Source organism: Monocercomonoides exilis, assembly GCF_001643675.1.
Source record: "Monocercomonoides exilis strain PA203 chromosome Unknown scaffold15-1837935, whole genome shotgun sequence".
In the NCBI taxonomy this organism is placed as follows: domain Eukaryota; phylum Preaxostyla; order Oxymonadida; family Polymastigidae; genus Monocercomonoides; species Monocercomonoides exilis.
Genome location: NW_027150560.1, coordinates 480,860 through 508,511, shown reverse-complemented (window position 1 = coordinate 508,511; position 27,652 = coordinate 480,860). Strand labels below are relative to the sequence as shown.

At 35.6% G+C, this 27,652-nt stretch overlaps 6 protein-coding genes across 6 annotated transcripts; 3 read left to right on the top strand and 3 right to left on the bottom strand.

The window, feature by feature from the left end:
- Window positions 1-4,927: 4,927 nt before the first annotated feature.
- On the top strand, window positions 4,928-12,452 carry MONOS_4179 (uncharacterized protein; the record flags this gene model as incomplete). The annotated part of the gene is made up of 1 exon (XM_067874229.1): window positions 4,928-12,452. The coding sequence occupies one exon, from the start codon at window positions 4,928-4,930 to the stop codon at window positions 12,374-12,376; it is 7,449 nt and encodes a 2,482-aa protein (XP_067729908.1). The 3' UTR covers window positions 12,377-12,452.
- A 3,325-nt stretch (window positions 12,453-15,777) lies between these two features.
- MONOS_4178 (putative cyclin-C) lies at window positions 15,778-17,003 on the bottom strand. The gene is made up of 6 exons (XM_067874228.1): window positions 16,889-17,003; window positions 16,758-16,842; window positions 16,349-16,709; window positions 16,216-16,281; window positions 16,091-16,145; window positions 15,778-15,984 (listed from the first exon to the last, which is right to left on the bottom strand). Exons 2-6 carry the CDS (start codon window positions 16,829-16,831, stop codon window positions 15,854-15,856), a joined length of 687 nt encoding a protein of 228 aa, XP_067729907.1. The 5' UTR covers window positions 16,832-16,842; window positions 16,889-17,003; the 3' UTR covers window positions 15,778-15,853.
- Window positions 17,004-17,160: 157 nt separating this feature from the next.
- MONOS_17391 (uncharacterized protein) lies at window positions 17,161-18,297 on the top strand. The gene is made up of 3 exons (XM_067870307.1): window positions 17,161-17,416; window positions 17,494-17,667; window positions 17,905-18,297. Exons 1-3 carry the CDS (start codon window positions 17,182-17,184, stop codon window positions 17,985-17,987), a joined length of 492 nt encoding a protein of 163 aa, XP_067729906.1. The 5' UTR covers window positions 17,161-17,181; the 3' UTR covers window positions 17,988-18,297.
- A 113-nt stretch (window positions 18,298-18,410) lies between these two features.
- Window positions 18,411-22,581, top strand: MONOS_4177 (uncharacterized protein; the record flags this gene model as incomplete). The annotated part of the gene is made up of 5 exons (XM_067874227.1): window positions 18,411-18,557; window positions 18,632-18,808; window positions 18,858-18,928; window positions 18,974-19,426; window positions 19,682-22,581. The coding sequence occupies 5 exons, from the start codon at window positions 18,411-18,413 to the stop codon at window positions 21,678-21,680; spliced, it is 2,847 nt and encodes a 948-aa protein (XP_067729905.1). The 3' UTR covers window positions 21,681-22,581.
- On the bottom strand, window positions 22,269-24,419 carry MONOS_4176 (uncharacterized protein). Its single transcript, XM_067874226.1, has 5 exons — window positions 24,215-24,419; window positions 24,072-24,156; window positions 23,901-24,019; window positions 23,312-23,812; window positions 22,269-23,180 (listed from the first exon to the last, which is right to left on the bottom strand). Exons 1-5 carry the CDS (start codon window positions 24,353-24,355, stop codon window positions 22,938-22,940), a joined length of 1,089 nt encoding a protein of 362 aa, XP_067729904.1. The 5' UTR covers window positions 24,356-24,419; the 3' UTR covers window positions 22,269-22,937.
- Window positions 24,420-24,669: 250 nt separating this feature from the next.
- MONOS_4175 (putative oxysterol binding protein) lies at window positions 24,670-27,548 on the bottom strand. Its single transcript, XM_067874225.1, has 8 exons — window positions 27,373-27,548; window positions 27,231-27,311; window positions 27,103-27,181; window positions 26,578-27,052; window positions 26,242-26,406; window positions 26,049-26,146; window positions 25,416-25,876; window positions 24,670-25,258 (listed from the first exon to the last, which is right to left on the bottom strand). The coding sequence occupies exons 1-8, from the start codon at window positions 27,527-27,529 to the stop codon at window positions 24,789-24,791; spliced, it is 1,986 nt and encodes a 661-aa protein (XP_067729903.1). The 5' UTR covers window positions 27,530-27,548; the 3' UTR covers window positions 24,670-24,788.
- Between the last annotated feature and the right edge of the window lie 104 nt (window positions 27,549-27,652).

Here is a 27,652-nt window from a genome sequence, read left to right as displayed (position 1 = left end):
TGACTTCATTTTGGAGGAGTTTCTGCAATCAACATCGAATGACAAAATTGCATGGAATTGTTTGAGATATTTTATTTCAATTGCGAGAAGATTGAACAGCAAAACAGATTACGAAAAAGATGAAATCAAAAGAAAGATAACAAAAATGGAGATTATTGAAAAGATGGAAGAAAAAGGGTATGAAGATGTCGTTGGAAGTTTCTGGAAAACAATCGATTTTTTGAACGGAAGATATTATTGCAATTTGTCTTTCAATTTCGAGGTCTATTTCATTGTTGCTTGAGGGAATGTGGTGCATCATGCTTTGTACTCAGATACGTGTTCATTCTTTTTCATCAAGTCACAATTTTTAATGCATTTGAAACTATATTTTTCAAGGCTATTTTTTGCAATCCTCTGTGAAACATAATATTGCAACAAAAAAAGAAAGATAAAATGACAGCATATTTATTTATTTTTTGATTTGTGAAGTATCTTTCCTCACACACTAACACACACTCTTTTTCATTATTCTTTTAATTTTGAACAACATGAGAAGTTAATGGAGATTACAGATGATGAAATGGCGACAAATAAGTTTGACATCGATTGAACGAGGAAGAAGAAGATATGCAAAGTCCTCAATCATTGCCTCGTTCAAAAGTTTACAAATATGATTTGAAGGGATGTTTGAGTAAAAAATAAAAATGAAAATGAAAATAAAAAGAAGAAGGAGGAGATGAATCAGAAACAGACATTGATGAAAAGAGTTCGATGATGCTTTTTGTTCCAGTTGAGCAACAAATGTGAACAAGACTCATCAGAATAGAATTTCAACATATTGTGCAGATTCGAATTTCATTGTGGCCAACAGCAACAACAGATGGTAGATCCACTCCATGTTGCATCATGAGAATTTGATGGATCCTCAAACAATAAGTTCTCAAATATGAAAAAGATGTTCTTTCCGTCAGCCAAATTAAAAAAATATCATCAATGAAGAGACCGAAGGAGAGGAGAAGAAAATGTGTAGTCTTCAAAAAAGTTGCTTGAAATGTATTGTCCCTGGGAACGACGCTCAACATAAAAAATGCTGTTGATTGGAATGAGAAGCATGATATGAAAAAAGAAATTAGTTTTGTACTGATTTCAAAAATTCCTCAAGAGAACACACCTGCCATCTTTTTCGCAAACGCAGAGGATTGTTCAATCACTGATGCTATCAATCTCCTGTTCCATTGTTTTCCTGTGCTCTTTTCTTTATCATCCTTTTTTCCTTCAAAAATGTCCAGCTTTTGATGTTGTCATCCACTTTTTTCCGGAAAAAAATATCTCAGCATTTTTTCTTTCCAAGTTCTGTTCAATTGTTGATATTCTTTTTTCCCTCTCATCCAAATGCTTTTCAATCGAATTTATTTTCGTCCCCTCTTTTTTCTGAATAATAAAATATGTAATTCTCATCTGCTGATTGCATCTCGGCATAGATCTCTCTGATATTCTCCTCGGAAAATCAAATGAATGGACATTCAAATAATTAATCAGATTTTTGCACTCTGAGAAGGCCACAGATGGAATCATCTTTTAAATGAACAAAAACAACAAAAAAAATACAAACATAAATACATTTTCTTTCAAAATTCAGATATTGATGTATTCCCTTTAAAGATGCTTTTCACAAAAAAATCATCTCACCCAATTCCATCATCAATGCCTCGTTGTCATTGCTCGCTCAACCACACAAAACAATATCCCCTATATTGCAGAAAATGTTCATTCATCGATCTCTCATCTTGCAAGTTTTCATTTCACTTCAAACAAAACAATTCGATCAGAACATCCATTACCACAAGTCATAAATGATAAAGCATGATTATACTTATCTGCATCAAAACAAAACCCCCTTTTCAAAAATGATAGCGTGAAAGCCGATATTTTTTAGGTTGCTTCAAATTTATTTGAATATGCTATTTTTTCATGTGGATTGATGAATACAACAATTTTAGACGAATGTCATGCTTCTGTCAAAAAGTGCAGGAGATGAGCACTCTTTGCAAATGCACTGGCGCACAGTTGTTGTTGTATTCTAATTATTGTTGGTTGAATTGTTTTCCTTTATTATTTGAAGGACTTTTTTAGAAACTGGAAGATTGCGATGGCGATTGTCTGAAACAGAAAAATATTGAAATTAATTAAATATATGATGATTGATAAATGTTCATTTTCGTTTGAGAATTGTTCGATGCATTTGATAAAATGACTGAGTTGGAAATTGTGATTCTTGTGCTGAAACATTTTGGATATTGAAAAAAGAAATGAAATATTTATTATTATTATTGTTTCCTATTTTGTGAATCATCATTGAGCAAAATGAGTGGAGGAGATGATTGTTGATGAAAATGAGAAGAAAATTGAAGAATCGAAAGAAGAAAAAAAGAAACGGATAAAGTAACAATCTTCAAGCGATTGCTTCAAACATAAGTGTATTTCTTTGTCAGATACAAATTGCAGAGTGAAGAAATTGTTGAGCGAATCTGCAGCATTGTGAAAGCATTTCGAGCAGCAAAGGATAATAACAGAGAACTTTGCGATCAATGTGTTTCTTTATTTGAAATGTCTGGTGATAGCAAAGATATGTCAGTTGATAGCTTGTTGAAAGATGGAGCGATTGATCTCGTTTTGGAGGAGATTCAACAGTCAACATTGGATAACAAGATGACACTTGACTTCTTTCTGTTCTTTATGAAAACTTCAAGGAAGTTGAAAGAAGAAGAGGAGGATGAATTGGAAGAAGAGAAAAAAAAAGAGCTGAAGAGGATAGTGTTTGAAAAGATGAAAGACGAGGGAAATGAAAACATCATCTTTTACTTTCAGGAATTTCTATCTTTTCTTTGCAAAGGAGTTTGAGATTAATTGTGATCAGGTGCAGATGTTTTTCATGTGAATTTTTGGAAAGGAAGATGAAAAGATTTGAGTGGCTTCGAAGTGGAGTTAACCCTTTTTTGAAATTGAACTATTTTTGAAATTATTTTTAATTTTTTTTCCCTTCACACCAATTTGAAAAGAAACAAAGTGATTGTCTTTAAAAAACAATTAAAAAAAGGAAAATTCAATAATTTGAAAAAGATTGATTTTGTTTTCGAAATACAAATTAGCATTTTTTATTTTGACATTGATGTTTCTCTGAAATTTTCAACAAATAAAAAAACCATTCTGGACCATAATAAAACTTCTATTCCTGCATTTTGTATTTTCTGTTTTTTCCGGTCTTATGACTCAATTGAACGTTCAAATGCAACAACAAAGCGAAAGAATTTGATTTTTTATGATCTTCTTCGAATGCCAAAGAGTAATTTTTTGTCTTTACCGGATATTTTTTCTTTGCAGGAAATAGATGATTTTGAAGGCATGAAAGACAAAAAAGTCTTTATTCTATTTGAATTTAATATTATTTTTTTGTTTTTTAGTCAATACTCAATTTTTATCTGAAATATTAGCAGTTCTGCTTAATAGAGTTTTTTGAACAAAAAACGTTTGTTGAGAAAGACCAAAGAACTAAGAAGATTAAACGGATTAATTTTCTGACTCAAGTGCCTTTTTAATGGTGATTTGCAAAGATAACCGTCATTCGCTTGGAAAAGTGGAATGTAATGATAAAAGATGATTGCGATCCAAAAACAGAATGGAAATACAAATTGATCATTGGTTTCTATCGCTGCTCAAACAAAATTGAAGGTTTTTTAATTATTTTCTTCATTGTTTCATATATTTATTTTTCTATCGTTTTTGATGAAAAACCTTGAAGTTGTTGTCAGAAGAATCAAAAGACATTTGGCTTTCAGGAAAAGTGACGAAGAATTTGATTCAATGCTGTTGGCCAATCTTTATTTTCCGAAAGATTCATTGATAAGCAAGGATTATTTTGCGAAAAAAGAACAAAAGCTCAGAATGAGATGTTTTCCAGTTTGTTTCAAAACAATCAGAAATAAAGAATCTTGAAGGAGGATTGGAAGAAAGCATAAAAATGAAAGATTTGCGCTGAACTGGGAGGAAGACCATTGATGATTGTAAATATTTTTTTTGAAAAAATTGAACGCTTTGAAGATGAAGCATGGGCGATGAAAGAAAATGGAAAAAGTGAAGACAAATGCAATAAACTTGACAAAACAGTTTGGAAGAAATAATGAAGATTTAGAAATAAAGAATGAAAAAATGATAGAAAATGAAGAGAGAAATGAGGAAAAAATAACTATAAAGATACTTCAAAATGAAGTTTTTGAAACAAGGTCAGTTTGAAGTGATGGAATTATTGACGAAAATCAAATACACTTCTCAAACGAATAGACACCTCTCTAAGAACATTTTAAGTTTGTGTTAATGTTGTCATTTTCTTTTTCAATTTCAATTTTTAAATATGTCAAACGAAAACATCTAAATAAATTGTTATTTTTCTTTTCATTGATAGGAAATTCCTCCAAGAAGAATATTCTGTTGGAAATGACATCAAGAGGTTGATATTTCTCATTCAGACAGAATAAAATTAAGCCAAAGAAATTAAAGAATGGTGAAAAAGAAATAATCAGTCATTTTCAGCTGAATGATAAAACTATTTCAAGATAGAATAATTGGAATGGCCGTCGATTGAACAAATGGAAATTAAACAGGAATAATCAATATCGATTAAATATTTGGAAAAGTTCAAAATGATCTTTGAATAATATAAAAATATGGTTAATAATGACCCATTATAATTCTCATGATAATGATTCTTTTTGTTTTGGCTGAGTGCTTGTGTTTCACATTTTGTGGCACAGATAGAAATGATGCACAAAGGAATGGACATCTCAATTATCACATTCCTGCTCAGTCTGAAAGTCATATTTTGGCAAGGGGAAGTGTTGTTCAACTGTTTTGCGAAATACACAATTCCTCAGTCGAATTGAAGGAAATAATGTTGGAAAAGGCAGAAGATAACATGGCATTTGATATTCGAGAAAAATCATTCCTGCGCCTTGATGACTGCTTGTTGATGAGAAAAGGAGGTTTCAGTGGTCATTTTGTCTTCAATGAAGGAACATGCGAAATGATGAACACTACCTTGAATATTGAGAAAAGAAATGATAATTGTGAGTTTATGACAAGTCTTGTGAAGATGAAAGGAGAAGATGCATCGTTGCTTGTGAGAAACAGTGAGTGGAGGAACATTGTGTTTTGTGGGAGTGGAAGCATTTTGAGAAATGGAGAAGGGTCATTTGAAGGAATTAAAAACTGTGCTTTTTCAAACATCACAATGAAATTCATGGAAACAGATGAAATGCCAATTGAGAAAGTGCCAATGATGAAGATGAGTTCAATGGAAGATTGTCGAGTTGAAAGTTCGATGAATGTGCTGGAGGGAGGGATTGTGAGTGGAACAGAAGGATCCATTGTATTTTCTTGCAACAATTGCACATTCATTCACAGCAAAAGAGTGGATTGGAAAAAAAGAAATAATGAGCATTTGGACACAACCCAATCTCAGCATTTCACGAATGCTGAATGGAATGAATGCTCAGCTCCGTGTGGCGGAGCACTGTATGTGCATGACAACTCAAGTGCAACGCTAACGGTTGAGAATTCCTCATTTGTGAAATGCAATGCAACTGAAACAAGAGGTGGAGGAATATATGCATTGAACATTTCCGAATGCACTGTGAAGCATTCTGTGTTTGAAGAGTGCTTCTGTGCTTCATCGACAGACTATGGAGGGGCTGGTGCGGAGGTTGAAGAGTTGAAGGTTCAAGTTCTATTCGAGGATTGCCAGTTTAGAGATTGTTTGTCGCTAAATGATGCAGGAGGCTTATTTATCGGCTCGTCAAAAGCATCAAAAGCAAAAGATTGTGTGCTGGATTGTTTGTTTATCAATTGCAGTGGAAATAATGCTGACAATGGTGATGGTGGAGGACTGATGAATTGGAACCCAATTGATAAGATTGTGACAAAAAACTGTTTGTTTATCGGGTGTCATTCAGATTTTCGTGGAGGAGCAGTCAGCCTCAGTACAGATATATATAATGGAAATCTTTTGTGGTTTTGCTTTTTCCACAACAATAGCGCTCCTCAAGGAAATGATATTTGCATTTATGATTATTCCACAGATTCTCAACTTCTTTGGTGCTATTCTACACGAATAGAAGGAGTGAGATATTATGCAGGAGGAGATAAAAGTGAGTGGCTTCCCAATGAAGGAGGAAAATGCAGATTTGTTGCTTCAACTCAGAATCAGACAAATGCGAAAGACACATTCAGCTGTGGATTGAATGAAAGTTGTGCATGCCTCACAATCAGCCATTGCCTTTCCCAAATGATTGTGGGGTTTGTGGAGGAAATCAAGGTGTTGAGTGGAACAGTTGCGGAAGGAAAAGGAGTTGATATTGGAGAGAAAACAATCTCTGTGAATGGAGTTTCGCCATCTGGCTCAACCATTGAAACAAAGTTTGAGGCAAATGGATTGAGTCTGTTTTGTGTTGGAACAGGGGAGTTGAGTGTGAGCGATTTGTCTGTGATTCACGATTCATCATTTGAAAACAACCGAAGAAGCAGATTGTTTGCGGTTAAAGGGTCTGGAGGGATCAATTTGGAGAGAACAAATATTTCGATGGATGCAGCACATTCAGAGGAGAGGAGCATTCAGAACTCAATTGTGAAGATGGAAGGGGGAAGTTTGAAGATGAAAGATGTGAGATGGTCACAAACATTCAGCACCACGAGTGTGATATCTCTGCCTCAAGGATCTTCTGTAACATTGTCTCTGGATAACTGCACATTTAACAGCATTGTGAGAACAACACCAGGATCATCGCTGATAAGTGTGGATGAAGGGTCATATTCGATAACTCTTGAGGGATGCACACTTGATGGATGTGGGAGTGAAGCCTCTGAGTTTGGAGGAGGGATGATGGTTGAAATGGGGAATGTTGGTTCATTGACGATGAATGGAGGTGTTGTGAAGAACTGTTATGCCTCGACTACTCAAGGGAGAGGAGGAGGGATTGGGCTGAAAGTGAGAGATACAAATGCAGAGTTTCAGATTTCATCAGGATTTGAAGGGAACAGAGCCAAATGGGGAAGTGACATTTTTGTTAACTCGATCAACTTGGAGTCAACAGCAAAAAGTGGGAAAATCACTTCATTGACAGCTTCATTTGATACGAAGAGCAAGATACAAGGATATGACAATGGTGATGAAACGATTCCTATTCCTTTGTGTGCCTATCTGATTCCTATGCCAAATGAGGTTGTTGTGAGTAATGATGATGCATTTGATCATTCACATTGTGGGTTCGTTGAGTTTCCCTGTCTGACACTGAGTCATTCTTTGACAAGGCAAGAAGAGGAAAAGAAAATTGTTGTTGTTGGAATGATTTTGATGAGCGATGAATTGGCCTTTGCTGGACAAAAACATGAAATCAATGGAAATGATGAGCTGAGTGGCTGGACAGTCTCTGATGCAAGTGAAACATCAAACTCAGCGATGATTGCAACAAGTATTGAAACAGAATTTTCAAAGCTCATCTTCTCTCTTCCTCCGTCTTTTTCACATTCCACTTTTATTTCATCATCTTCACAACTGACATTGTCTCAATGTTCTCTTTCCCTTCAAGATCCTTTATCTGAATTGACAATTCTGTTTTTGTCCGTTGAGTCTGGGACCTTGTCCATTGATTCATTTTCGGCTTCTTCAATCACTTTGAATGGAAATCCATTGATCTCTTTGTCTGGAAGTGGAACAAAAGCCGAGTTGACGAGCACTCAGTGGTTGAACATGACGAATTGCAACTTCACAAAAACAGAAAGAAGAACAGGAAGTGGAAGCTGTGTGAGCATTGATAATTGCAACGATGAAGATTCAAATGCAGAAATAAATATTGAAGAATGTGATTTTGATGGATGCTCTGTTTTGGCTGATGGAAGCAGAGGAGGAGCAATCAATGCGCAGTTGAAAGGGAAAACTCAAATGAATATTATTTCATGTACATTTACAGGATGCACAGCACCAGCTGGAGAAGAAGACATGACTGGCTTTGGGGGAGGGATGGCACTAAAATTTGTTGATTACGATTCTTCATTTGTGATCTCATCCCCCATTTTCGATAAAGAAAAGCCAAATGTTGCAAAGTGTGGAAATGATTTGTTTGTTGAATCATCCAACTTGACGAAGAGCATCACAAACACTTCTCTTCCATTTGTGCTTGGGCATTTGGCTGATATTTCGTTGGATTCTATGAGAGGGTTTGATGGGAATGATACAGTGAATGCTATTCCACTGGTGTATTTCTGGTTCGCACTTGGCTCAGAGATATTTGTTGGGGGTGAAGGAAGAGACATGGGTGCATGTGGATTCTCAGATTATCCTTGCCTTTCCATTGATTATTCAATGGATCGATTGCCTGAGGGAAATGAAAAGAATATTAACATCATTGGGAAGGCGATTCTTCAGAAGAGTGTTGATGTGAGTGGGTTTTCGATATGCTCAAACAACACAGATATGTGTTCTTTGGAATGTCTCTCATCACTTGAAGGAGCAGAAGGAGCAGCAATGAAGATTTCTGGAATTACCAATTTCGAGCTGATTATGTTTGTGATTCCATCATCCTTCACAGGCGGAGTCAATTATTTGATGGATGTTGGGGCGAATGATGGATTGTTGACTCTGAAAGACTGTTCATTCTCAAAAAATGAAGAAAGAAGAGAACAAATTACTAATTTTGGGCTGATCAAAGCAGATGAAAGCACAGTTGTATTAGAATTTGTATCGGTGCAATCACTTAGCTTTTCACAGGATGTTATTTCTGTGCTATCTTCGACTATTATGAACATTAAGAACTTGTCGATGAAGAATGTTGAGCTTGATGGGGCAAGCGGATTGAGGATATCAAAGAGTTCAGGGAGAGAAAATAATGAAGAGGAACAAAACATTATTTTTGAGTGGAGTTCATTCGAAGAAGTCACCCAGAACACAACAGAGAACATTCCCGTCATCCGAAATGACAATGATGATGAGCCATTGAAAATGGTGATTCGAAACACAACGATGAAGGGATGTGGCGGAAAGAGATGTGGAAAGGGAGGAGGAATATTTTTTGTGTTGAATGAGGGAGGAAAGTTTGACTGCTCATTTTGCACGATTTCTGAGTGCTTCTGCTCCACCACAGGAAGAGGTGGATGGCTGTTTCTGGAATGCACCTCAGTGGTTGAGCAGCCACTGAATTTTGTTCTGTCGAACATCACATTCAAAGACAACTCTGCGTTCAGAGGGAGAGATGTGTATGTTCGATGCCATTCAATTGAAACACAGATTGTTGATGACCAATTCCTTTTGGATTTCAGAACACCGTTTGTGAAGGATCTTGCAATATGGGGATGCACAACAGACTCGTTTGTTGGGGAAGAGGATCTTCTGCTGAGGGTTGTGAAATATCAGAGTGAGACGATATTTGTCTCCTCTTCAGCAACAGGCAACCATGGAGACAGCAAGCAATGTGGAGAGTTGAGTGCACCTTGTCAATCATTGGATGTTGGAGTTCAACACACCATTCCTTCATCATATTCTCAGCTGTTGATCTCAAAGGAGACGATCATCAATGGGGAGTGTGATGTGCATGATGTGATCATCCGCTCACTTGAGTCTCCCTCAACTGCTTTGGTGCATCTGAACTCAACAATAAATATCAACGAGGGAAATCTTCTCAAAACTTCTGAGAAAGTTCGGATGGAGAGTGTGAAATTCAACTTTGATCAATCGCTTTCGTATTCCGGCAGTTCCATTATTCATGAATCAAGTGGCCAGCTTTCTCTTTCATTTGTTGACTTCTCTTCTGTTGGGGGGTCAAATATCAATCAACCTTCTGTTGTTCTCAACTCGACATTGTTGAGCGTTGTAAAAGGGATTGTTCATGTTGACAACTGCTCAGTGTCGCTCCTTTCGTTCAAGAATCCTTTTTTTCAGTTTTGTGGGGATCAGATTTCGATGACAAATTTCAAACTGGAACAGATTGAATCAAAAAGAAATGTTGTTGAGATTGGGAAATGTGGAAGTGTTGTGCTGAATGGAATTGATGCTGATGGAGTGAAGTTGTCTGATAGCTGTATCTTTTCAATAAATGATTCAGCTTCGGGAAGCGTTTCAGTTGGAGGTTCCTCATTCAAGAACTGCTCGAGGAATTCAGAAGGAGCTTCTGTTCTTTCCGCTTCCTCGACATCTGCTCAAATTGTTCTTTCTAACTGTTCCTGTTCAGCCTGTAATTCTCTGTCTGACAAAGGAAGCATGATGGAGATGAGAAATACGAAGGATATTTCCATGCACATATGTGAGTTTGAAGGATTGTTAGCAAAAGAGAGTAAGAATGAGAGAAATAATGCATTTAAAGAAATATGTGAATGGAGTGGATCACTTGTTCATTCGACTAACTCTTCATTGGCGATGAAGGATGTAACAATTTTGAATGCTTCATCAGGTGGACTATCCATATCAAGTGGGAATGTGAAGATTAAAGCAGGAAACTTCAGCAATAACAACCCTGTGAATACAAAATATCCATCATTGAGAAGAAATATCATCTGCTCTGATTCTGCTTCATTGACCATTTCCAGTTTGAAAGGTGGAGATGGAGTGAAGGATGACTCATCGATGTGGATATTGAATGAGGGTTGTCTAATTAAAGGAATTATTTCTGAAAGAGCATCGCCTTTCTTCATTCCGGTGTTGGAGTGTGTTGAAACAAGGGAAGAAGGAGCAGAAGTTGAGATTGCGTTCAAAGGGGAGCTGCTGCTGCCTTGCAACTTGTCATTCATGGTTGTAAAGCAGATTGGAGAAGAAAAGCAGATAGAAAAGTTTGTATTTGATGAGAGTGGATATGTATCGGAGACAGAAGTTGAAGGGAAGGTGTCAAGGGAGATGATAAGTGATGCAGGAGAAGAGGCAGAGGTGAGAGTGAGCATTCTGTTTGGAGATGTTGACAAACAATTATCCACTGATTCTTTCATTGTGAAGAACAGAAGCGAGCCCAAGGTTGATGGAGATGAAAGGATAGTTGAAGGAGGAAAAGAAGGGAAATCGTATTGGTTGTTGATTGTTATTATCCTTGTTGTTGTTCTTTTGTTTATTCTAATTGTTGCAGTAATTTCAACACTTCGGTGGAGGAAACAAAAGAGAAGGACAGAAGAATTGGAAGAGATTGTGAATGACACAGTGAAAAAGGATCCGAAGCTGATTGAGATGGTGACGATGGAGATGTCACCTGAAGAGCAGTGGAGGAGAGCAGAGATGGAGGCAGAGAAGAAGAATGAAGAAAGGATGAAGAAGAGGGTGTATGATACGAATATGCAACATTCTGAGTCATCAGAGCATCTTCTTTCTGAGAGTGGTTCAACAGAATACATCCTTGGAAGAGATTCAGACAAGATTCCTGATTGGGCATTGGAAAAGGAGGAGGAAGAGGAAATAAGAAAACAGACTCCATCACCATCAATTTCTTCAACATGTTCAACTGACTCAGATTCCACATTTGTTCGAGGGGAGGATCTGTGCCCAACAACTTCATCCATGTCGAATCTTGTGGATGCAATGGCGTGCTCGTCTCCTCATGAGAAGCTGATTGTGGACTTGAGGGATTCACTGTTCATGCTGCTGCATGGGCTGAATAAGACAAAAGAGATGGCAATTGGCACATTGAAGGAAAGAGAGCAGACAGCTGCCCAAATCCTGTTCTGGGTTGCTAATCTCGCACTCCATTCAATTGATGAGATGGAAAACCCTCTTCAATCTCTTTCCAATCTGAGCCCTCACATTGTTCTTTTCTCCGAGCACATGGTGATCTGCATTGTGATGCATTCAGACTTATTGTCCGATGATGACTCAGATTCATCCTCCATCTCGTCATCAACAGTTGTGACATCTGCCAGTGGCAATGATGACGATGACTCCCTTCCCTCATCAGCCTTTGAGGATGAAGATAGCTTCAAAAAAGAGTGTTTGAGGTGGAAGGCGCCAGAGCTGCAGATGAACAAGAAGATGGGAGCAACAAAGGAGTCGGTGTCATTCTCGATTGGGATGATGCTGTGGGAGTGTCTGACCCTTCAAATCCCGTTTGGGGAGTATGAGGCAGAGGTGGCAGGGCAGAAGATCGTGAATGGAGAGAGGCCAAGCATGAAGGAAGCAGAAGAGTCGGTGCTGTTGCCCATGATTCTGTCGTGCCTGTCATCAGAGAGTGAAAAGCGGCTGTCTCTTCAAGGTCTGAAGCGCGAGTTCATCCAGCGATTTCCAGAAGGAGCGGTGATGCTCACGATGTCAGATGCAGTGATATATATCGAAGACTCAGAACAAGATGGAAGCAACCAGATAAGCACAACAGACAGATGAGCGAAAACAAAGGGAAAAAGAGGAAGAAATCAGCTCAGTCAAAGAATCCATCAAATGATAATCATTCAATCAATTCGAAAAGCACTCAATTGAGCTGAGGAGGAAATGGAAAAAGGAAATGAAGACTTTTTGAAATCCTGAATCTTTTGAAGATATTGTATCTCCCTGTCTTGTGTTTTATTTGTGAAATCAGCAGCATCTTCCGCTGCTGTGCATTCACTTTTGTTTGCATTTGCATTTGCATTTGCCTGAATTCTGTTTGTCAATTTTTTTCTGTTTATTATTCATGTGAAATTGTTTCATTTGAAAGAATCAGATTTTTTGTGTGAAATCAAGCTTTTTGTTCAATAATCAGCAATATTCATAATTTTCATCATCTGTTTTTTGTTGTTTCACATCATTCCCCAGTTTGTTTTGGATTTCTTTGTTAATCTTATTTTTGAAAAGCCTGTTGAAATTTATTAATCAGTCATTTTTCTTGCTCTGCTTTTTTTCATTCCACAGTTGTGTTATTTTCAGAATTGATGTACTTCACAAACGTGTATATTCATCATTTTTTACATATTTGCATTTTGACTACCATCGTTCTAAAACCCGGTACTTTTTCTAGTACTCGGACTAAACAAAATTATGTCACATATTAATTTCGCAATCGTTACTGATATTTGTTCATCCAATTTCAGACAATCGTTCTCAAAATTCAAACAGTTGGATTTCATTGTATTTTTTTATTTTATGTCAATGATTGCCTAAAAATTGAAGAAACAACGAAATATTTCAGAGAAGACAAACAACAAAATTGCAAATTGTGAAACATGAAGAAATAATCTAAGATTGATTATATGGAATTTATTTATGATGAAACATATTTGATCGAATGATTTTCGTTTCCTTTTTAAAAATTACATTATTTTAGTCGAAAGATCAAAACCATAAAAATGACAAACCATTGCGAACTTTCTGCATCAGACCTTCAAAAAAAATTGGCATGTGCTGAAATAAGGAAATTGGGCAGCATTTCAAAGAAAATTTTTGAAATCAAATAGAATAATGTTGTGTCACCTGGTGTGGCAATAGGATCTGGCATTATTTCGAAAGGCTCTTAGTATCGAGGAGTGAATGCCCAAAAGAATAACAGAGAAGTTGGAATCAATGGTAGACCTTCCATTATTGCAGACTCAATGATTGAAACAATCGAAAACAAAATACTTGTTATGCTGTCAGAAGGGAAGGTTGTTCGAGTGAAAGATATCTTCAAAATGATCTGAAGTGCAATTTTCTTATTTTTTTTAATTTTTCTTTGTTATTAAGATGAAAGATTATAATGAAGAAAACTCTAAGGAAAAAACAAAAATAAAATTTCCATGTATTTCAGCTGCATGTTATATGATCGATCATAACAAAATTCTCAAATCTGCATTATTCAAACAAATGGAACGATCCAAAATGTTGGCACAGTCACCATATGGCATCCGTAAATGGTTTGATCAATTCAAAAATGTTTTGGAAACATGCAATATAGGTGAAAACGGTATATTGAATTTCGATGAAACATCTTTGAGATGTGGAGAAAGCTCACGCAAGCTGTGAGTGTATTTGAGAAATCAAATACCTCCGTCACATCCAATTCCCAACAAAACAGCAAATTCGACTCTTTGTGTTTGCGTTTGTGCTGATGGATCGTCTTTGCCTTCTTTTCTCCTTTATTCCAGTCGAAAGCTTCCAATAGAATTTCGAACTCTTCCGTCATTCAACAAACGTTTTATCTCATCATCTTCAGGATGGAAAAATCCATCAATCTTTGAAACTATCATGATTTCTCATTGGATACCTTCGATTAATACAAAAATGAAACTCTCAAATATGCCAAAAGCTGTTTTCCTTCTTGATAACCATCCTTCTCACATCAATGAAAAAGTTGAGAAATGCGCAGATAAACAAGGAATAATAATGATGAGATTTCCTCCAAATCTCTCTCATCTTCTTCAGCCATGAAACAGCAGCATATTTGCAAGATTTAAAAAGACTTTTAATGACAATTTCAACCCACCGCAACCACATTCTTCCTCTTCGTTTCGAAGTGAATTAGCAAAAGTTCTTCCTGAAGCACTCACTTCTTCAACATCTCCATTAACTACATAAAGCCCGTTTCAGAAAACTTGTATTTGGCCTGTGATGGCAGCACCTGTTCTGTCAAAAGTTTCTGATTCACCCGTTTTGCAAAGAACAGAAAAAAAAAAATAAAGCTGGGATTCGGAGTTGAATGGAAAATTTTCTCCCACAAACAAATGGATAAAAACATGAAGAAGTCATATGGATAGTAGCAACATGAAGCCAGCAGAAGGAAAGAAAACATCTGTCACAAATTTTCCAGATAAAAAGGATGACAGCATTTCTGTGAAAATTCGCACGAAAAAAGTGTAACAATCAAGAAATCAGTTAATGAAATTGCTGAGCGACATAAATGAGCCAAAGGAGAAGAGTTTGAATTATGAGAAAACATTAAACAAGCATGAATTGAGAGAAAGAAAAGTTAAGAAAAAGCGACTTTTAATTTCGTACGATGATGATGCAAACTTTGCAAAGAATTTCAGTACTATTAAGATTTTTACTGTTCAATCCAATTCAATTAACTTCTTGAAAAAGTGTGTGTGTTTTGACTTCTTTGTGAATTAATATAAAGATTGCTATTAATAAAGATGTTTTGATTTTTATTCAAAAAAGATATTCAAAATTCACTTTAAACTTAAAGAAAATTAGTGTGAATAATCAAAGAAGAATATACCCTGGTTTAAGAAAAAGTTCCTAATTAAAGAACGATGGTAATTCAAATAAGAAGGATTATTCGAAAAGTTCAATGTTGAAGCCATTTTTTTCAAAAAATATATATTTCATGGATTATTTTTTCTATATTTTTTTCAATACAGCTGCATTTATAGTTGTTATGCTTTTTGATTTTTCAAGTTAATGAAATTAAATTTTTATTTATTTATTGAACACTCATTGAGAATTGAGTTTTCTCGTTTATTTCAAATTTGCATTTTCCGTCCAACTGGTCTGTTCTCTAAATTTATCAAATGGGACAAAATTTATTAGCTTATGAATTTTGTTCCACACTATATTTTCAAGTAATTATATCAATTTTAAAGATATTCGATATTTAAAGGCGTTGCAATGGAAGACTTTTAATTATAACATAGCAGAAAAAGTTTGGAACAAATAACAATTTTTATCAAAATTGTAAAAAATTTGCCTCAAACAGTGTTTCAAAAACAACAAACATTTGAATCATCACAAAAAATTTTTATCTATTTGATCTTTTGATTTTTTTGTGTGTAGATCAAATCGATTATATCCTTCAAAATTAATGCTTAGACAACAAACAGATTTAATTTAAAGCGCATACATTTCTCCCTTTTTTTTTTAAAATCTTTGTTTAAATAAATAAAACTTAATTTTAAAAAAAACTACACGACATCATTCCTCTTTTTTTTCATCTTTGGAATTCTCACACCATTCCCTCCAATCCTTTTCATTTTTCAAAACGTTCTTTGGTTGGTAATATAATTGATATTTATACAGTTTTTTTAAAGAAATTTCCGCAGCTTCTAAACGAGAGAATGCAAACGAACAGCAGCAAAGTTTTAAAAAATAATCAAACATAAAGTTGGAGTAATTTATATAAAACAAGCTGATGAATGGTTTAAGTCAAACCTGGATTAAACGGAGAGAGATAAAATTGCTTAATTTCATCGAACATCTCAAACATCTAAATACAAAATTTTGAAATTTTGTGTCAATAAATAAAAAATTAAAAAAAAATCTGTGGGATAGCATACTCTATCTAAGTCTATTGTTAATGAACCCAAGTATTCACGAAGATCTATTTTATGAACAGTTGCAGCCTGAATAAAATATATAATAAATATTATTTTTGTGAACATACACAACAATAAACAGAATTTATCATACAAAATATAAGCAGGCGATTGCAATTGCATAAGGAGAATCAGTTAAAGCGAAATCAAGGAAATATGTATCATTGAGGGTGCAATTAGCAAGATAGATAACCGATTCATCGACTTGAGAGTCAGCACAAAATTGAAGAAGAATACGACTTGGTACATAAATCACAAGATCAAAATCAATTTCCGGAAGAATAAAATATTCCATGTAACTTTCGTCTGTTTTGGATATGAGAAAAGTTGAATCAGATGATTTAGATTGAAAAATCCGAAATAAGTCAATTCCAAATGAATTTTCCACAAATTTTAACGCAATTCTATAACACGTCATTGCAGCTTGGTGAGGATCTATATCATAAATTGTAACCCTAAAAGTATACCAAAATTATTTGTTATGCGAAAAAGCATTGCCACACTTCGTGTATAAACGCTTAAAATAATAAATTGCGTGCTCAACAACTTTTTGACTAGAATGAGCTTCTTTTCCCATCTGTTGAATGTCTCATAAAACAATAAAGAACAAGATAATCGATAATTGAATTCATACAAGAAACAAAATAGCGCAGAATATTCTGAATGTTTAATTCAAGCTCTTCATCTTTATACAAATTCTTTTCATTTTCTTTCAAATATTCCTTTGTAAATAGCCATTTCTTTCGATGAGAGGACTGCTCGAAAGAAGCAAGCATTTTAGTAATGGTTCAATTTTTTCTTATGAAATATTCTTAACGATTCACATTTTGGAATAAAGCTTTATTAAAATTTTCTCAAATGAAGATTGCAATGAAAATGAAATCTTATTTTATACTTATGGGTTCCAGAAAAGATACGATTTTATTCATGGCTTCAACGTCTGTTTTTGACGACCAATACAATTATCTAAAATTTCAAAGAAGATTTCCAACGGGAATTCCTCTTCCATTTCATCCAATGGACTTGAACCAGCTTCACAGAAAGCTTTTATCTCCCGATGCTTCCCGTGACGAAGGTGATGAAACTATCACGTTGCCATCCCTTTCTGAAACAATGAATCCGTTATCGTCGGAGAAGTATCAAAAAAAAAATTTAATACCAAGTTTGAATTCAATTGAATATATGAATTATCTTATTATTGTATTTTATTTGTCACTTTATAATTTTTTATTGAAATAGCAAGTGTATTTGAAACGCTACCATTAGAACTGCAAGATCGCATTTGTTCAGCAAAATCTTCTGAGGTTAAATTTTCATTGAAGGATATCAATGTGATTGTGCAAAAGGCAATCAGGCAAACAGAAGAAGAAACATCACAAAAAGCTTTTGAAGAAATGAATGTCAGGCTTCGAGGTATCAGGAGTATTATTTTCAACTTGTTATGACCAATTTTCTTTTTCTTTTTCTCTATTTTTTAATCTTTATCTTTCTCTTTTTCTCTCTCTCTCTTTCTCTCTCTCTAACTCTCTTTCTTTCTTTCTTTCTCTTTCTCTCTATTTTTTATTTATTTTTTATTTTCCTATTTATTTATTTCTCACTTCCCACCTTCATCAACTTTTCCTTTCTTATCTCATATTTGGCAAAATGCAGAGTGCGAAGTTCATTACATGAAGATCATTGAAGAACTGAAAAAAGATAAAAACGAATCCAAAACTCGACAGTACATTTCTTGAACATCCACGTGCTTATTTATTGTTTCTCGGAAAAATTACATTTCATTACCATTTCATTCATTTCATTTCATCATTTCCTGTTTAATGAAAAATTTTTTATTAAAAATTTTCATAAATTATGTTCTTTGAAGTTGATGCTCACACATTTGTTTTATATAGTTAGTATTTAGTCTTTTTCTTTTGCTGTATCCATTTATAAATTAGAGATATTTTTTTCACATTAATTTTTCCTTTTTCATATGGATGTATTTCTCTGTTAAGTGATTAATCTAAATCACATGAGAAGTTTAAAAGGAACATACATTGATTATTTTTGAAACTTTCTTTTTAAATCCGAAAAATCTCAACTGCAGAACTGAAAGGTGTTATTGAAAAATATGGTTTGATCATTTGGAGAGAATCTTTCCTGTTATAACTATCTGAATGACTTCAAAAAATCCAACAAAGGAGGAAGAAAAACTTCCAAAAGGAGCAGAAAAACTTACAAAGGTACGCCCAGCAAATGAAAACGCCCACTTTGCAACACTTCGCAGGATCACTGATGAAACACGAGTTGTCGAACAGAAAATCGTATGATATAATAAGTTTCAGCTTCCTTTCAACTTTCTTCTTACCTATGACATATAATGAAATCGTTTTCAAAGCGTGATTTCTATTTTCGAAAGCAACAACAAGAGCGCGATATTAGAAAGTTTGATTACAACATTCGGCGCACCGAAGCAAACATTTCAAACGCTGAAAAGGAGCTAAAAGCCCAAAATGAAAAGCTTGAGGAATACAAGCATAACGTTGAAACAAAAGAAAGAGTGTTTAATCAATTGGTATGCCTAATTTCTGAAGATATCAAGTTACTGAAATATTTTTATTAAGACTCAACAATATAATGCATATAGACAAAAACTTCCATGTGATACTCCAGAGAGATTGGATAAGCTTATTGGGTTTGAATCATTTTTGCAGTTATTATTTCAAGAATTTTTTTTCAGGGAAAAAATGCATGAGATTGAAATAAATACATTAACATTGAGGGAACAAAAGTTAATGACAGGCGAGATTACACGCTTGAAAGCTGCTCATTCTATGTTTCCTGAATTGAAAAAGAAATTAGAACAAAAAAACGTTGCTTTCAGAGAGTTACGCGCGATGCAGAATGCAGTGGCAATTCAAAATCGCGAGATAGAAATGCGCCAATCGTGGATAGAAAGGGAGAAAAAGAGGCTTGAGGATGCGCGGCGCCAGCGCACAGAAGCAACAAAGCGAGTTGATCCAGAAGAAATCAAGAAGCTGCAAGCCGAAAGAGATGTGAAAGACGAGGATTGGGACAAAGAAGTTGAAAGGTACCACAAAGAGCAGGATGCTTACAACGACTATTTGTTAGAGATTCAGAAGCTGAAAGAGCAAGAGAAGGAGGAGCAGCGCGAAAAAATGAGAAAAGCAAGGTTTGGATGAAGATGCAATATGGGGGTTAAAATAAGATAACTGATTTTTATTTATTTATTTATTTATTTATTTTTCCCTATCTGCTTATGTTTATATTTATACATATGTGATATGACCATTTGCTTCATTAATTTATGTATTCATGTTTTTATTATAATCTTTTTTTTTTTTAATTTTTATCAATTTTTATAATAATCCTAACGATTATAATAACAATAACCATAATAATAATAATAATAATAATAAAAATTCAGAGAAGCGCGAGAAGCGAAGCTCCAAGAAGAAAGAGAGCGGAAGCGGAAAGAGTTGGAAGAGAAGAGGAAGAAGTGGGAAGAGAGCGTGGCGATGTTCCACCCATGGAGCGATGAGATGGACAAATGCGATGTGTTGATACGGCTGTTGATGCAGCACGCACCTCCGGCACAGAAGCAGAAGAGGAATTTGATGGCTTTGTCTTCATCTTCTGCTTCTGCTTCTGCTTCTGCTTCTTCTTCTTCTGATTCGACAACTGCAACTGAGGAAGGAGAAGGAAAAGAAGAGAAAAAAGAGAAAAAAGAGGAAATTGAATCAGAGAAAGATTCGAAGTCTGACGAGAAACAGAAAGGCAAAGAGAAAAAAGGCAAAGAGAAAGGGAAAGGGAAAGAAAACGAGAAAGAGAAAGAGAAAGAGAAAGAGAAAGAGAAAGAAAAAGAGAAAGGCAAAGGGAAAGGGAAGAAGAACGAGGAGAAGAAAGAGAAAGAAGAAGGGCGGCCAGAGGGGATTCCGAAGGATTATCAGATGCTGCCAGACAAAAAGAAAGAGAGAGAAGAAGAGGCGAAGAAAAGGCAGACGCAACCACATCATCCACCACACGCTGAAGAGAGCAAAGAAGCGGAGGGAGGTTCATCTTCTGCTTCTTCTTCTTCTGTTTCTGCTTCATCATCATCATCATCATCAACATCTTCTTCTTCTTCTTCATCTGAATCCGCCCCGTCAATCCTGAAGCTCACCCACGCCATCACAGCTGGTCTGATTGAGCTTGGCATTGATGTGCCGATGTCACAAGACGAGATTCCAGCAAAGATAGCTGAGGTGCGTGCGAAGAAAGAAGAATTCCGAGTGAAGCCGCCTCCAGAGGACATGGGGAGCTTGAGGTTTCCGATTGAGCTGTTTGATGAGAGCTACAGAGGCAGTGGGAGTGGGAGGGAGAGGAGGGGAAGAGGAGAAAGAAGAGAGAAAGAGAAGAAGGAAGGCAGTGATACGTATAGCAGCAATAGAGACGAGTGGGAGGTTAGCTGGGAAGATGCACAGCAGATGGCAGTAGAAACAACAGGAACTGTAGCTGAATCACAAAAACAGTCACAAACACAAACAAAGGAGCAAAAAGAAGAGAAGAAGAAGATGAATGATAAAAAAGGAGAGAAAAAGGGAGAAAACGGACAGAAGCAGAGAGATGCTCCGAAGATGCTTACAGGAACTGAACTGTTTTATGTGCCTGGTGGGTCTTCTTCTTCTTCCTCCTCTTCCTCCTTCTCTTCTTTTTCTGCCTCTGCTTCATCTTCTTATTCGTCTTATTCGTCTTATTCCTCTTATTCTTCTCCTGCATATGGAACTGGGTTTGTGTCAAGCTACACACCAGAACATGATTCAAAGGACAAAAAGGATAAAAAGAGCAAAGGAGGAAAGGGAAAAGAGAAGGAGAAGGAGAAAGAAAGAGAAAAACAACAAACGCTATCAGCTTTTTCGTATTCAACTCCTGTTTCTTCATATTCCCCAGCTAATTCTGCGCCAAAGGCGAAAGCTCGTGTTGATAGGAAAGGGAAGACAGGAATGACTTCTTCTTCTGCTTCTGCTTCAGCTTCTTCGGGTGATACTTATTCTTCTCTTTCTTCTTCTTCTTCTTCTTCTTCTTCATATTCTTCTCCAAATGCTCAAAAAGCCCCCAAGAAAAAGTTTTCAAACGAAAAACCTTCTTCTTCATCCAATACTCAATCATCCTCCTCCTCTTCCTCCTCTTCCTCCTCCTCTTCCTCCTCTTCTTCCTCTTCTTCTTCCTCTTCTTCTTCCTCTTCTTCTTCCTCTTCTTCTCCATCTTCTATCGAAGAACCAGAAAAACCAGCCAACAAGCCCAAGCCAGCTGCTGTGATGCCAACATTCAAGGGGAATGAGAAAGATTTTGTCCCTCTTCGCTCGCTGGAAACATCGAAGAAGCCACTTTTGATGGGAGACTGGGGAAAAATGGCGATTTTGGGGAGAGAAACAGCAGGGTTTTAGATGAAATGTGAAAAGAAAAGAAAAGAAAAGAAAAATTTGGAATAAAATTAAATAAAATTAAATAAAATAAACAAAAAAAATCAAAATTGTATTTATTATTATTTTTTTAATTTTCCGAGTATTTGTATTTTCCTTAGAAAATAACAAATAATAATAATAATAATAATGTTTTGCTCTTCCGTTTTGTGTGAGTTCTATTTTTATGATTGTGTTATTTGTGTTTGAGAATTTGGTTATAACTTTGACACTATTCTTCTTATTCATATTCTTCTCTTTCTTTTTCTTCTTCTTCCTCATCTAATTCTTTTTCTTCTTCTTTCTCTTCCTCCTCCTTTTCTTCTTTCTTCTTCATCTCTTTTTTGATGATTATTGTTTTGTGCATCTTCTTCGAATGCTGAAATCATTCGTGTCTTCAAAAGAATGAAGAAAAAGAATAAAAAAAAAAGGAAAGGAAAAGAAGTTTATTTCTTATGCATAAGCTGTCATGTTTTTATTTGATTATAAATTATTAAATATCCTTTTGTTCTCCTCCATTTTCTTATTGCTTTTCTGTCTTCATGTTTTGCTATGTGTCTGCTCTGATTTTTATTTTCTTTGCTTTTCTTTTCTTTTCTTTCTTTCTTTCTCTCTTTCTCCTCCTTCCCTTTCTCCTCCTTCCCTTTCTCTTTCTCTCTTTCTCCATTAACTATTATGTTCGCTTATTAAATATTAGAACCTTGACTGTCGTGTATTTCTAATTGCGTGGCTGCATTTTGTTTGTTTCCGGGGATTCGTCTTCTGGTTATTTGTTTCTGTCATTTATTTGAACAAACTCGTAACATTCGATTTTTTTAAAATGCTTTGCCAATGTTTTATTTGAAGAAAAACAATTATCCAATGAATAAATAAATAAATAAATAAATTTAATGTTTATTTCAAGAGGCTTTGAAATGAAGAAATAAGAAATTTGAAAAAAAGAAAGAAATGTTTTGAATTTAACAAATTAACAGAAAAGCACGCAAAACTTTGGAAATCAAAAAATTTGTTGAAGAAACAAAAAAATAACTTTAAGAAAGAAAACATCAATGCCACGAAATCCAATAGCAAAAAGCCAACAAATATTAAAATGGTTATAAGTTCAATCCAGTTCAGTTCTTAAATAACAATCAAGAGCATAAAGGAGAATTATATAAAAAGGATAAATTGATTATTTAAAAAAAAAAAAAGCATATTCATTGTACAGATGTATTTATTTTCAAATGAATATCCTCCATATCCTCACAGCTCCAGTGTGAATCCTCCCTTTGACGTGTCAAACGCTGCTGCAAACAGCGCCACCAGCCGCGGGTCCATCACATCCATCTTGTACGACTCGATGCTCCAGGTTGACTCGGTACGTGCGAAAGGCGAAGGGAACAAGCCAGAAAATATGCCTGAACGAGATGAATGAGACGAGCGTTTCAAAGAAGTGATGACTTCATTTGTGGAGAGCTGGACGATGTCGATGGTTGTTTTGGATGTCTGAAACAATAAATAAATAAATAAAAAGACACAAAGAGACAAAAAGATTCATTTTAAGCACATTGGAAAAAAGACGTTATATTAAAAAATAAATCGATAAACAGGAAAAAAAAATGAAATATTGTTCACACAAATACAGCTTTCGCAAATGCCTTTGCCTCGGGCGTGTAGAAGATGTACTCGTCAGAATTTGTTTGGCTCTGAGCCATTGACCCCAGCGGCGTTGAAGAGGAATAAAAGCTCAGAACGCGGCTGTCCATTTTCGAGAGGCTCAAAACAATTTCTCCGTTGGAGTCGAAGAGATGGAAAAGAAGATGGTTCTTTTGCTTCAATGGTATTTCAGTCAGAAAATATTCTTTCTCTCCATTGCTGTTTTTGAGGAAGGCTGTCTTAACATTTCCATTGGAAATCGAAAGTTCGTTTGTCAACATATTTTTTGTTGAACGTGGATGTTGATACTTTTGGTTATTATGTTGTGGATGTGATTGCAAAGGATTTGAATGGGAGGAAGATGATGAATATGAAGAGTATGCAGAAGACGAAGTATAAGAGCTACCACCAGAAGAAGAAGTGCTTGTTGTTGCATATCTTTGATTCGGGGACAATTTCAAGGAATAAGTTAGCCAGCAAGACTGAAAATTTTTTGAAAAAAATTAGATTCAAAATTTTGGAATGAAATAATCATATTATTATTAGATAGCTGATAAATATAATGCAAACATCTTTGTAAACATAGGGATCATTGTCACTGTATTTCTTTTTCGGATTTTCGCAATGAACTTCAGCAAAACCAAATTCCATACCAACTGGCATTTCTGCAGAAGCGCATAACCATGAACCTTAAATATCATTTAAATATTACAGCAAATAAAAAGTTTATTTTGGGGATACCATTGAAATGTTTCCTGTTCTTTTGATTGTAGCATGTTATAGTTGACAAAGGTGAATTTGGAATTGATGGATCAACTTGGATGTACTGTTAAAAAATTCAATAAATTAGTTTTTGAAAAATAAATTTTAATTGAATCAAATACTTCCGCTTGAATTTTTCGAAGTCCGTTGTGGGGAATTGTTGAATGGAAGGAAGAAAAAATGAGAGAGTCAACTTTTGAAAGACGGACTTCATCGGAGCATCGAGAAATTATAAGCAGTAATTGAATAATAAAAATCCTCATCGAGTATGCTTCCTGAAGCTTCTGTAAAATTCCGAAAAATATAAAAATATTTTTGATACCCCATATTAATTTCTTTTCGAAAATATAAAAAAAAATTTATTATTGGATAATCATTCGTCATTCTTTTTTCTCCTTTTTTTTTCCAAAACAATATGTTTTTTTGTGTATTTGTTAAACGAATAATGAGCAATCAACACTTAAAATTATGAAAACAAGATTCTTCATTTCAGTTATTATTGCTGCCAACAATCAACTACACAAAATTTTCCTAAATTATTTGTGTTTTATTCTTTGAAAAATGTTTCGATATCCTGTTTACCTCGAATTAAATTTATATTCTAATAATATTGAGTGTGATGATTGTTGCTTTTCCTTTGAAGAAAGCACAAATAATGTTAAAAATATAAAATGACATGAACGTAAAAAAAGGACTCTACGAGCTTTTAGACGGACCAGAAGGCTGTGGCTTTGTAGTCTGAGACGCCAGCAATCCGAACTGGTTCTGCTGAATTGGCGGCGGAGCGCTGCCGGTAGAAGGCAAGGCGCCAGGGGTAGGAGAAGGAGGGTAAGGAGAGCAGGAGACGACGCCGCTGGAGGAGATGTCAGCTTCGAGTGCTTCGGGCGGGGCTTTTTCTGTCAGAGCAGTGATTGTGGGGAGCTCGGGGGACTTGGACGGGTCGTCGGGCTCAACAACAGCTGGGGCAGCAGGAACAGGAACGGGTGTGGTAGAAGAAGAGGAAGAGGAAGAAGAGGAAGAAGAAGAAGGAGAGGAGGAGGAAGAAGAAGGTTCAGAAGTGTTATCTGCTTTGGGAGTATGAGGGGAATGAGGGGTGAGAGGTGTGGATGGAATGAGCATTGGCCACGGGCGTCCAACTGCTTTGGGCAAAGGCGGGCACTCAGTGGCTGAATAATAGCAAGTGATTAAATAAATAGGAAATTACAAATAAATCAAATATTAATTTCATAATGTTAAGCCACCAACATGTTTTTATTTAGTAAATAAATAAATTAAAACATTACATCATTTATTAATAAATCCTAATTTGAAATCACCACAAACCCCACACGTCCTTGTCTTTGCCTTTCTCTGTGTGTTTCCCTTTGTCTGGGTGTGGAAGAAGGCTCCGTGCATCAGGGATGTTGTAAGGCGTCAGCTCGACCGTCCTCAATTTATTTGGATTGATCGGCTTCTTCGAGTCATCCGAAGAAGAAGAAGAAGAAGAAGAAGGTGTAGCAGAAGAGCTTGCTTTCTCCTTTTCCTTCGCTTCTCCTTTCTTCTTCCCATCAGCATCGTCTTCTTCGCCCTGATACTTCTCATCAACCAGCGTTGAGTCAAACGGGTAGTTGAACAGCCACCTCTGCTGTGCCTCGTCCCAATGGAAGTACCTCTGTCTCCACCCGATCCCTTGATCCAATCGCTCTCTTGCTGCTGCTCGCTGTCTTTCTTCAATGACATGCTTTGCGTTGGATGCGTCTTCTACACTCGCTCGCTTCAGTGCATCGGTCACGTCGTGCCATAGGCTGGGGGTGTGGGTTGGGGTGGGAATTGTTAGGGATTAGAAAAAAGAAAAAAGAAAAGAAAATCACAAAATTTGAAATGTGTTGATTTCAATGAGGAAATCATTAAATAAATGGAAGAGATAAAAAAATACATTAATAATAAAAGATTAAAAAATTTGAAAATGAATCAAACCGTCTGCTTTCGTAAGGCAATTGATCTTCTTCGCGAGCAACAAGCTTCTTTGTTTCTGTTGCTGTCTTAACATTAAATATCTCCAATGGTTTTCCACCCTTTAAATTTTTAAAAGAAGAAGAAAAAGAAGAAAAAGAAAATATTCCACAAATTGAAAGTACAAAACGGATAATTTTCAATCAAATGATTATACATTCAATGTTGCTGGCTTTCTCTCATCTGTTATCACAAGATTCTGTGTCCAATCTCCAGACAGAGAAAACAGCTTTTTGCCTTTGCCTTTTCTGTCGTCCTTCAGCTTTCCTGTCAATTCGCAGATTTTCCCGGAGACTTGGTTGTATTTGCCAAACATCATCGGCTGAAGAAGAACATTTCCAATTAAATAATATTCACACACAGAAAAAAAAAATGATAAGAAAATAATTTTGTCAAATAATTTCAAAAGAAAAGTTCATGATGAATAAGAATAAAATATCCATTTCAAAATGCAATTAATTATTTTATATTCAAGTTCTACGCATCATCAAACCTTTGGCTTGAAATCATAATAAGTCATCAATTTGCTTTGTTTGCATCTGATGGTGCTTTCTCCAGCAACTTCAACGGCCAACTTCCCCAAAAATATACCACGCCCATAGACAGATGGAAAATCGAAGATGTATTGCTCTCCACCTTGATTGCCTAATGTCAGGATTCCATCTCCTTCCATGATTGCTTGAATGGAGTTTCCAAGGAATTTTGTTTTTGTGTAGACATGGCATTGAAGACTCATTGCATTTTCAGTATTTTCATACCGAAAAGCGCTAACGGGCGGATGATGAGAAACTTGCTCTGCCACGTACCATGTCTTTGTTCCATCATAATTATTCCAAAAACATCTAAAAACTTCACCGAGAATTGCGTTATAAGGTTTTTTTACTCCACGTCGTTGAGGATGCCACCCAGAATAATACCAAACTGATATCCCTATTAAACGTTCAATTGGATCTGGCTTTTTAATTGCCCTGCATTAAAATTCGTTCGTAAAACAATTGACATGAAAATGTTCACAAACTGAATAAGCAAATCGGAATGCACCATAAAGTCAGTATATCGCTCGATAATTGAACGTGGCTCGAGAACAAATGTTGGCACTGAACAAATACATTGCTGTGAAAGCTAATATAATAGAAGAGAGCACACAAGAAACTCGAGAAAGATCCATTCCGATATGAAGCTGTTTAACAATCCCCATGATGATGCTATGTGGCTTTTCATCAATTACTATTATGTAATGAAAAATGTCATACCAAAAGAAATTAAAGCAAACAAATAAATGAAATACCTTCTTCTTGATCCTCAACCATTTGCAAAGATTGTTCTTGTCCAGCATCTGGTGCTTGTGTGGTATCAATAGGAGGTGGAACTGGAGGCGATGACGTTTTCAAAGTCTGAGCAGCACCTCCATCTGCAACTGCCTGAGATTCACCTTGTGAAGACATTGCAAGTCAGTGAATATATTATTATGTCTCATTGATCTTTCATTTCAACAATTCATTTTCTTATAATTGGAGTATGGAGAATTCTGCAAATTCTGTGCCTGCCCCATCTCCAACTCCATCTCC